This window comes from Microtus ochrogaster, unplaced genomic scaffold, assembly GCF_000317375.1.
Source record: "Microtus ochrogaster isolate Prairie Vole_2 unplaced genomic scaffold, MicOch1.0 UNK5, whole genome shotgun sequence".
NCBI lineage: Eukaryota > Metazoa > Chordata > Mammalia > Rodentia > Cricetidae > Microtus > Microtus ochrogaster.
The window spans coordinates 11,038,242-11,050,173 of record NW_004949103.1 but is presented as its reverse complement, the minus strand read 5'-3'; the positions used below and the strand labels follow the sequence as shown (position 1 = coordinate 11,050,173).

At 37.5% G+C, this 11,932-nt stretch overlaps 1 protein-coding gene across 7 annotated transcripts in view; it reads left to right on the top strand.

The window, feature by feature from the left end:
- Positions 1-11,932, top strand: part of Lcorl (ligand dependent nuclear receptor corepressor like) — a 161,165-nt gene that overhangs the window by 50,188 nt on the left and 99,045 nt on the right. For all 7 annotated transcript variants that reach the window (XM_005366002.3, XM_026788652.1, XM_026788651.1 and 4 more), the window contains exon 2: positions 7,697-7,762. In XM_005366002.3, the coding sequence (XP_005366059.1) occupies positions 7,697-7,762 (66 nt within the window). The remainder of the gene's footprint in view (positions 1-7,696; positions 7,763-11,932) is intronic.

Genomic DNA, 11,932 nt, shown 5'->3' with positions numbered 1-11,932 from the left:
TATGGCAACTCTTATAAACGAAAAGCATTTAATTGCCATGACTTGCATTTTTAGAGGTTTGGTTCAGTATCATCATTATGAGACATGGTGGTGTACAGGCAGACATGGTAATGGAAGGTTAGCTGAGAGTTCTATATTTTGTTCAGACAACAGAAACTGGTCTAACACACTGGGTAGTATTTTGAGCAAAAGAAGTCTTAAAGCCCAACCCCCCCCCACACACACACAGTGACATACTTCCTCTAGCAAGACCACACCTTCTTCAGCAAGGTCACAATCCTAATAGTACCACTCCCTTTGAGGGCCATTTTCTTTCAAACTATCTCCATATATGTAAAGATTTATTAGAATGATTTAAAGACTATGTTCCAGCTAACCCAACAATGACTGTCTGTGTACACAAGGTCTGAGAATCCAGTAATTGTTCAGTCCACAAAGCTGGATGTCTCAGCTGTTCTTTAGTGTATGCCAGAATCCTGAAGAAGTAGGCTCTAATGCCAGTGAATGGACTTGCTAGCATTGTGTAGTAGGAGACTGCTCATTCATTTCCCTGCCGCACAGACCCAAAATAATCATATAGAAGCTATATTATTTGCAATTCTGTTTGGCCAATAGCTTAAGCATATTGCTAGCTAGCTCTTATATCTTGAATTAACCCATTTCTATTCTGTGTATTGCCACGTGATTGTGGCCTACTGGTAAGGTTCCATCTGGCATCTGTCTCCTTCAGAGGCTCCATGGTTTTTCCCTGACTCCACTTTCTTTCCTCCTCTATCTGCTTGGAATTCATACCTTGCACTATTCTGCTAAGCCACTGGCCAAAACAGCTTCTTTATTAACCAATGACAATAAAACATATTCACAGCAGACAGAGGAGAATCCGACATCTGCAAGGCAAGAGCAAACAGGCAAAGAGCAAAAGTTTTCTTATTCCATGTCATTGTATAGACTTCTAACTGAGGACATGGACAAGATTAGAGGTATACCTTTCTACCCCAAAGGTCTAAATTAAAGGTGTATCTTCCCACCTCTAAGATTCTGAGTAAAAATGGATTTCATTTCAAGTTAAGAAAAAATCCCTCAAAGATGTGCCACTCCAGTTTTGGATTTTAGTTAATTTTAGATGTAGTCAAGTTGACAACCAAGAATAAACATCACAATACTCATTTGTTTATTAGAGCACAATTTGTAAGAGCCAGGATGTGAAATAGTTTAGGAGCCCATCAACGGACAAAAGAGAGAGTGTGAATACACATATATACTCCTACATACATACAGCAGATACTATATACATACAGAAGATTACTATTATATTGTAATATAATGTAACTTATTGTATATATTATATTGTATATAATATATATATTGTAAATATATATTATTAAGCCATAAAGAAGACTTGAGTCATGTCTATAGGAAAATAGATGGAACTGTGATATTAAGCTAAATAAGGTAGACTGTCTTAATCACTGTTCAGTTACTGTAAAGAAACACCATGACCAAGAAAATTCTTATAAAGAGAAAAGAGAGTTTAATTGTGGCTTACAGTTTGAGAGGGTTAGCCCATTATTATGGCAAGGTGCATGGTGGCACACCAGTAGACATGGTGTTGGAGAAGTTCTATATCATGATCCGTCAGGCAGTAGGAAGGAAAAGAGAGACACTGATCTGGCATGTGCTTTTGAAACCTCATAGCCCAGTGACACACTTATCCAACAAGGCCACACTACCTAGTCCTTCTTTCAGTTTCCACTTCTTGGTTACTAAGCATTCAGATGTTTGAGCATCAGGGGCCATAATTATTCAAAGTACCACGTTTCACTCCCTGCTCCCCCCATAGGCTTCTAGCCATATCACAATGCAAAAGTAAATTTAGTACAACTTCAAAAATCCCCATAGCTTTTTAGTTTCAATGCTGTTTAAAAGCCCAAATTCTATTCTGAAACTCCAGGCTATCTCTTAACTATAACTCTGTAAAACCAAAATAAAAAAAAGCAGATTACATAATTCCAACATTCAGTGGCACATACTATATACATAAACATTCCAAAAGGGAAGAAAGGGAGCATAGTGAAGAATACTGACCCAAAACAAGACCAAAAACCAGCCGGGCAAACTCCAATTTCTGTGTCTCCATGTCTGATGTCAGTGATCTCTAAATCTCCAATTCCTTACAACTTTGTTGACTGCAACATACTTCTTTCTTTTGGGCTGCTTCCACACCCTGTTAGCAACTATTATTGACAGGTATCCCACAACTTTGGCATTCCAGTATGTAAAAATGGAGGAAATAGTTAGAACTTGACATAAAGAATAAAAGTAGATTAGATCCTGGGTTTAAACTTAGAACATTGGTAATGTAAATACAATTGGCTAAACTCAGAAAACATGGTACAGTTTGAAATATAGTTGTAAAAAGATAACTGAAATGGGACAGGTATGGAAGAAGTAATAAAATGTATTAAAACCTTGTATTACTATTAATTATGTTCTGATGCCCAAACTGCCAGAACAAAAATGAGGTTTCTATTTGCCAGAACCATATATTATTTATGATGTTATATATGATGACAAACCCTTGAAACTATAACACAGAATTTCTCAGTTGTCAAAGAAAACAGAAACCCAGAACCTATGGGAAGATTTTATATACTTTCCTCAACAATTGATAATAACAAGCCAACATTTAAAAACAAAACAAAACAAAAAAAACCAGAATGCCTGATAGTTAAAAGTGACAGTGTTAATGCTGTGGACAAATTTAGAGCCCTGTATTAAATGCTTTGTAGTACATATTCTTTCAATATTTTAAAGATATTTGCACAAAAACAAGTGCCAGCAAAAATTCAGAGGATTGGAATCAGATTGAGCATTTCCTAAAACGCAGTGAAGTTATTAGCCAGTTTTAAAGAGAGAGAACTATTCTCATGTGGTTGGAAATTGATAGATTTCTTAATGCCCCATAGATCTAAACATTTATCATTCCAAAGTTAGTAAATATTTTGACTAATACAATTTATACATATAAAGTTGTAGGATACAACTTCAAAGTAGTACTTAGAATTTATAGCTTCAAGTGCCTGTGTGCAAATGAAGAAATGCTGAATGTTTGTGTGCTAATCATATTGGAACAAAACAACCTCACAATAGAGGACAGAAAGAAATCAAAGCAGAGCAGAAATTAATGAATAATAAAGTGAACATAATAAAGTCTAGAGAGGTGGCTCTGCAGTTAAGAACACTGACTATTGTTGTAGAGGACTTGTTCCATTTCCAGCATCCTTATGCTAGCTCGTATCTGTCTTTAACTCCAGTTTCAGGCCTCCACATACACCAGGTACTCATGTAGTTTAGAGACATTCATTCATTTACACCCCAGCAATAGTTAAGCATACGTGGGCTGCCTGTTTATGGCGGTTCTCCAGGTCCTATTCTGGGCAGTCCTAGATGCTTATGTTATTGTCATATCTAAGCTTCCACAGTCTCTCTTTATGCTGTGTTTTTTGTGCCTTCCTTTTCACCTTATCCCATATGTGTTGTAATGAGGAGCAGCGGGCTGTTTTTCATCCTGCCTGGCTTCCGGCCACCTGACTAGCTTATCTCCCAAAATAACAACACACAAATTGTATTCATTTAAACACTGCCTGGCCCATTAGTTCTAGCCTCTTAGTGGCTAATTCTCACATATTGGTTAACCCATTTTTAATAATCTGTGTAGCACCACGAGGTGGTGGCTTACCGGGAAAGATCCTAACCTACGTCTCAGGTCGTCTGCTTGACTCTGCTTCTTTCTCCCAGCATTCTGTTCTGTCTTCTCTGCCTATCTAAGCTGCTGTCCTGTCAAAAAGCCAAGGCAGTTTCTTTATTTGACCAATGAAAGCAACACATAGAAAGAAGACTCTCCTACATCACATGTACTCCTCCAAACAGTGATATCTTCAGGTATCTGCCATCATTTATTCTCATAACATGGCCAAAGTATCTTAAGCACTATTGCCATATCCCATAGTTTACTTCCTTCTGTAGATAGACATGTTTCTAAATGTCATCATTGTACAGTCTATCTCTTCGTGTGACACCAAAAATTCTCCTGAGACATGCCATCTCAAACACATTCAGCTGCTGTTCTGAGGAGTGTTTCATTGTCCAGGTTTTGGAGTTGTAAAGAAGGCAGCTCAAGACAAGCGTCTCATATACTTGTAATTTTGTTGTCGTTGTGTCTCTTGCTGACCAAACCTTTTTTAGTGCCTAGAATGCTGCCCTCGCTATCCCTATCTGCCTCTTGATATCTGAAATAATTCCCCCTTTGAACTGAGGTTTCCTCCCAGATGGACAAAGTTGACTGTTTACATGAGGTTCTGATTCTTTATTACAATGTTAAAAGTTGACTGTAGCCAGGCGGTAGTGGCACACGCCTTTAATCCCAGCTCCCGGGAGGCAGAGGCAGGTGGATCTCAATGAGTTTGAGGCCAGCCTGGTCTACAAGAACTAGTTCCAGGACAGGCTCCAAAGCTAAGGAGAAACCTTATCTCAAAAAACCAAAACAAACAAACAAACAAAAAAGTTGACTGCTTGAGTTTCTGATTCTTTATTACAATATTAAAATTTTTGTAAGTATATAGATTATACATGCAGGCAAAGCATAAAACAAACAAAATTAACATAATAATATAAATAAATTTAGAAATTGAGAAACATCTACTAAATTTTATTGAAAACATAAAGAATAAAAAGCAGCAGTGTTGATTCTGTACAGGAAGTAAAGACATAATGAAAACTATGCAAATATCTGTTGTTTGATACTGGAGAAGGGAGAATATTCCTCTACTCAGAGCAGTGTCAAAACATGTACAAGGGAAATTTTGTTTTAATCTTTTAAATTTAAATGTTTTCACATTGTATTCCCCTTCTCTTTCTTCACCCCTCTCATGTCCCCCCTTGCTCCCTCTCAATTTTATAGCTTCTTCTTAAATTGTTAGTTGCGTGTGTGTGTGTGTGTGTGTGTGTGTGTGTGTAAATAATCTGTTCAGTCTATTTAGTGTTACACTCATATATTTTTAGAGCTGATCATTGGTATTGGATAATCAGTTAGGGGATCATGCCTGGAAAAGACTATTTTCCTGCTCTCACAATTCCTTAGTTGCTTGTTTTGAGGTGTGGTTCCATGAGATTTCTCCTTTCCATGTTGTTCTTGTTCAAGTCATGTCTAAGTATTAGTGAGAGATTGTGCTTGAAATTTCCCTGTCTTTTCTCTGAGATTTTACAGAATACATCCTGGTCCTCTGGCTCTAACAATCTTTCCTCCCCTCTTGCTTAATGTTAAAGGGAAAACAGTTATAAGCCAATTTCATTGGTGAAATTTCAAAGAGTCAGAAACCTGACCAGCATGTAAAAATGCCATCTGATACTCAGTACCCTAGGAATGATACTCAGTATCCCTAGGATTTGACATTCAGAATCAGTCAGGGATGTTTACTGTAGTTAGAGGTTTTTAAAAACCATTAGTTCAGTAACCAAAATAAATCTGATAAAATTAAATAAAATTAAGTAACATTCATGATAGGAAATCAATGCCTGCCAAGCTAGAAATACAAAGACATTTCTTTGAGCCAGTTCATCTTTGTTTTTACATACATACATTTATCCAGGGATGACCAATAGGGATTGGATAGTCTTATGTGGGAGGGCCTGTCCCTGGGGGTATCAGATTCTCATCCCTCAGCAAGCATTGACTACCTGTAGTTCTTCTTGTCACCTGGATTTGTCATTATGCTGAGTTTGTTTATGTAACTGTATATTAAGAGCTTATCGGTACAGCTTCCTTGTCATATATAGAAGACACTATCTCACATTAGTGGTCTTGGTCTTCTTGCTCTTAAAATCTTTCTGCCTCCCCTTCCACAGTTTTTCCTGAGCCATAGATGTTGGTGTTGCACTGGAGATCTATTAATTGGATTTGGGCACCCTATAATCAGTTATTATCTTTATTTTGACCAATTGTGGATCTCTGTAATAGTCTCCTTCTCTTGCAAAAAGAGGCTTCTTTGGTGAAGGGTAAAAGATGCCATAGTTATTTGTGGGTATAAAGACAAGTGTTTAGAATACAGTTAGAAATTATTTTGGCTTAGGAAACTATCAGTAGAGAGTTCTGTGACCCCTTCATCAATTGGAAGTTGGCAAAATTTACAGTACCAGGCATGAATCACTTCCTGTTAAGTTGGCTCAAGTCCAATTAGATAACTATTGTCCCAGGATGTAAGTGCCACTATTGCACCACTGGATAGCTTGCTGATCCAGTCAGTGTTGAGATTTATAGGCCTTACATCTGGGTGGGAGAACCAACTGTTCTCTCCCTTGGCAGTTTGTGTTCCACATTCTGATATTCAAGAGTTTATTCTTAGGGAGAAGGTATTCAGATCAGTTCCAGCTTAATTTCTAGAAAATTCTGTGTCTGAAGTATGTGGTGTCTTCAGTTGTAGTGCTTTACCTTCAAGTTCTGGGAGGCAACTACAAGCCTTGAAGTCTGTTGGACTCCCCCGATCAATAATTCAAAAAGGGGATGCCCCTACCTGGAACCAAGGTTTTTTAGTCTATGGCTCTTGTGGGAACAATATCACCCTGAGTGGCATAACTTTATGTAAATTATTTCCATATTTTATTTATACACATACATGCATATTATTTGTAAGTAAGTGTAAAATCATGTTTTCTTGTCGGTTTTTTTTTCAGTCATCTTTGATGTTCTTTATCTTTCCTTCTCTGTTTTTGGTGTTCTTTATCCCTTCTCTGTCCAGTGTTTCCCTTTCCACCTCCCTTTCCCACATAAAGTTCCCCCTCCCTATTTTTCCCATTTTCCTTTTTATAGCACCTCGTTCCTACTGTGGCCTTTTGGTAACTCTCCCCACCTCCAGCCCTTGTACCTGGTCCCATTCTTACTTTACTGGCTTCAGCAGTATGGTTTCTCTAGACTATATATTCACATCTCAATATTTAAGCTAGGATTCAAAATAAGAGAGAACATACAACGTTTGTCTTTCTGGGTCTGAGTCACCTCATTTAGTATAATGTGTTCTAGCTTCATCATCAAGTTACCTGCAAAATTCACCATTGAACTTTTCTTTACAGTTGACTAGTGTTCTGTAGTATATCCATACCACATTTCCATTATCCATTTGTCAGCATAGGACATGTAGGCTGTTTCCATTTCTTTGCTGTTGTGAGTGGAGTAACAATGAACATGGCTAAGTTAGTATCTGTGGAGCATGATGTGAAGTCCTTTAGGCATATGCCACATAGTGTTATAGGTGGGTCATATGGCAGATCTGCTTTTCCTGCTTTGAAATTTTTCGATGCTAATTTCCATAGTGGTTACATAGTTTTGCGATCCAACCAACAGTGAATGACTGTTACCCTTTCCCTGTATTCTCATCAGCATTCTTGTCTAAAATATTAGATTATGCTTGACAGTACTTTAGCTTCGGTTAGTATATACATTTGGAAATTCTAATTACTTTACAATCTTAATTTGACAGTCACTATATAGTTAGTATACTACCTAGTAATTTTTTAAACTGGGTGAAAATAACATTATACTATGGTAAATTATTTGCTGATTGACCTAGAATTAAAGTTTTTGATTATTAAAAAGTAAAGATTTTCCAGGAGCTAATAAACTTTTCTCTCTTCGAAAACACAGGTTTTGAGAGTATTTTAGAAGGGCTTTATGGACCACGGCTACGAAGAGACCTCAGTTTATTTGAAGGTAATTCACATTTTAAAAAAAATTTAAAGTTACAACCTCCTACCTTGTTTAATAAAGTTGTTCTATCAAAACTATATATTAAACATAACTTTATGATCACTTTTAATTTGATAATTTTAAAAATAAAGTAATACAAATACTCGTATATTTTATTACATATATGTGTTATAATTTTTTGAAAGGCACAGTGAATTCAAGTAGAAAATGAAATTTGTCTTAATCTTAGTAATATTCATTGTTATGTGTCAGTTCTTTTATGAATTGCATATTCTGACCTATTCTTAAATTGGATTTAAATTAAAAATTACACAAATGTCAAATCATATTAATCAAATTAAGATACTTAAATTCAATTAAATAAACGTTCTGTGAAACAAATGTCTGCTAAAAAGCTGTTACTCCAGTTTTTATTTTAGCTTTTTAAGTTTCACGCAAATTTGTATTGTATGTTCAGCACACTCCCTACCCCCATGCCACCTACCCTCCATCTTCATTCCCCTCTTACTCCTGTTAGTCCTTTGTTCCCTAGACAGTATTTTTTATTGATTTTTTTATTGAGCTCTACATTTTCCTCTGCTCCCCTCCCACTCTCTCCCCTCCCTTCTACCTTCTCCCGTGGTCCCCATGATCCCAATTTACTCAGATTTTGTCTTTTTCTACTTCCCATGTACATTAGATCCATGTATGCCTCTCTTAGAATCTTCATTGTTGTCTAGGTTCTCTGGGATTGTGAATTGTAGGCTGGTTTTTATTCTTTATTTTTTGACTTATGTCTAAAAGCCACTTATGAGTGAGTACATACGATATTTATCTTTCTGGGTCTGGGTTAACTCAATCAATGTGATGTTTTCTAGATCCATCCATTTGCTTGCAAAATTTAAGATGTCATTTTTTCTGCTGTGTAGTACTCCATTGTGTAAATGTACCACTGTTGACAGGTTTCTGTCCCACCCAGTCCCACAGTCGTTCAGTCTCAAAGAAACACACAGAGATCTACATTAATTATAAACTGGTTGGCCTATTAACTCAGGCTTCTTATTAACTCTTATAACTTACATTAACCCATAATTCTTGTCTGTGTTAGCCACATACCTTTTATCAGTGAGGCATTCTCATCTTGTTTTCTCTGTGTTTGGGTGACGACTGCAAACTGCCTTTCCTCCTCCCAGAATTCTCCTGTTCTGGTCGCCCTACCTATACTTCCTGCCTGGCTACTGGCCAATCAGCATTTTATTAAAATACAAGAACAAGTCTTTACAGGGTACAAGACTATTATACCATTGTCCCACAGCATACTACATTTTCCTTATCCAGTTTTTGGTCAAGTGGCATTTAGGTTGTGTCCAGGTTCTGTAGACAGACATTACTTAATACATTATTTTATCTATAAATTCTATGATCCACAAGTGAGAGAAAACATGCAATTTTGTCCTTCAGAGACTGGCTAAATTTACTCAAGATGGTTAACTCATCTGTTTTTTTCCCTGCAAATGACCTAATTTTGTTCTTTATGGTGGAAAAGAATCCTAATGTGTATACATACCACATTTTATTCTTCCTCTGTTATTGAACATGTAGGTTGGTTCTATGACTCAAGCTATTGTACATAGTGCTACAGTAACTATTGATCTACAAGTATATCTACAATATGTTGATGGTTTTTGTTCTTGGTATTTTTTTTTCTGCTAAATATCTGAGAATGATTCTGAGTCATACGGTAGAGTGAATTTTATTTTAGAAACGGTCATATTGACTTTCATGATGTTTGGATTAGTTTGCATCCACTAGCAGTGTCTAAGTATTGATTTTTTACTTGTTTGTGTCTTAGTTATGGTTTCTATTGCTGTAATGAAACATCATAACCAAAAAGCAAGTTGGGGAGAAAGGGTTTATTTAGCTTATGCTTCAGCATTGTTGTTCATTAATGAAGGAAGCCAGGACAGGAACTGAAACAGGGCAGGATCCCAGAGGCAGGAGACAATGCAGAGGCCATTGGAGGAGTGCTGCTTACTGGCTTGCACCTCATGCTCAGCCTGCTTTCTTAAGAGAACTCAAGACCAACAGTCCAGGGGCTGGCACCACACTTTCATGGTCTGGGCCCTCCCCCATAGATCACTAATTGAGAAAATGCCTTACAGCTGGATCTCATCAACTGAGACTTCTTCTTCAATTGACTCTAGATGACTCTAGCTTGTATCAAGTTGGCACAGATCAAGCCAGTCCAGTTTGTTTGTTGTTGTTCAAAATTTATTTTTATTATTTTTAATTAGGTATAGGTGTATGTGTCTACATGTGAGTATGTCCATGTGAGTGCAAATGTCCTCAAAGGCTAGAGGCATCGGAGAGCTGGAGTTACAGGTGGTTGTGAGCCTCCTGACATGCATGATAGGAGCCAAACTCAGGTCCTCTTGAAGGGCAGCGAGTGTTCTTAACTGTGGAGACATATTTTTAGCCTGTTACTTGCTAATGACTGCCATTTTGACGAGTATGAGATGGACTCTCACTGTAGTTTTGACTTATTTCTCTGATGGCTAGTGAGGCTGAGCATTTTAACTTTTTGTTAGCTATTTGTATTTTATCTTTCGAGATCTATTTAATTAGCCTTTGTATTAATTAGGTACTTTGACATTGTTGATTAGTTTTTTTTTTTAGTTATTTATTCTAACATTAATCCTCTGTCAGATGGGTGACCTGCAAAGGCCTCCTCCTGTTCTGCAGGCTCTCTTTTTACACAGTTGTTTCTTTTAATTTGACGATGTCACATTAATTATTGTTGAGTAACTGGATGATGTCCCATTTATCATTCCTGAGTGACTGAAGTCCTGTTTCCTACTTTGGTCAGGTTTGTTCCAAGATTGTAAATGAACTGTTTAGGTCTATCTATCCACCCTGTTTATGAAATCCTGAAGCAACAACAGGAAGTGACTCTGGACACAGCCATTCAACCATAGACATTTTCTGATCAATCCAAGCTGACTATAGTGCTTCCTGGCCAGACAGGACTTCGATAGCAGTGTGTTCTTCAACCAATCAGGGTATTTCTTGGCTAATCAGGAATTTGGGATTATTTTTGGCTAACTGGGTATCAGAAAGTCTCCTTGTCTAGTCAGAATCTAAGCATAGTTAATCTAGGAAAGTGGGTCTTTCTGAGTAAATTTGAAGCTAAGAATATGTCATTTCTGAAAGCGTATTGGTTTAGTATCTAAAGGAATGGACCCCAAATTATTGTCACCTTAGTTGGGACAATGGAGTCCTGTCTCAGGATCCTGGAGACTTGGTGTTGTCCAGTGTCAGAAAGGTTGTGTAGAGTAGGTGCTATCAGAAGGACAGGTCAGAGAATTTGTGAGGTTACAAAAGCAGTGAAAGGGTCCAGGAGGTGGAAGACAGCCTTGTCTAGGGAGAAGGTGATCATCAAGGTGGGCCTAGGACAAGAAGACTCTCCTCTCAGTGATAAAGTGAAGCTGGTTGCCCTTGCAGATATGCTAGATTTATGCTCTCATCCTGTCCCTTATGCTCACAATAGTGGTGCAACATGTGCTGCAGAGGGGATTGCGAACTTCAGTGGTCAAGAGGGACTGTGCCATAGTCACATAGTTCTGCTGCAGTAAAAATGGTAAATGAGCTTGTGCTCAACCATGAATGGGACATTTTCCTGTCCTTGTCCATTTCACTCTAGAAGAGGTCTCCAAATGCTGCATGCAGTCAGCAGCGATAGCATAGGCCTCTCTCATTTTGGAGAACACAAGGTCTGCCCACTGGACCAAGTGTGTACAAGGCTGCCTGGAGCTTCTACATCTTGTTAAGGATGGGGAAACAAAAGCTGAACCTAGTTTCAGGGTTCTTACTGACAAATTCCTGGAACCTCCTCAGCCTATTGCATTGAAATGGGTTACTTCATGGCATGTGTTCTTGTTGACTATATTAACTAAATGGCCAGTGATAAGTGCATCAGTTATGGGGATGGTACCTTCAGTCTATTCAAACCAGGATATGGTTTAATGCCCAACAGGTGCTGTTGAAATAGGAGTGGTGGAACACAATGTACATAATCCAGACTCTCTGTGAACTTTTCATTTTTACGTGGCTTATTTTTCTTTATTTCTTTTAATCTCTTAACTATCTGTACTCTGTCTCTTTAAAGACTTTACCTTTTTTATTTTTAAACCATTA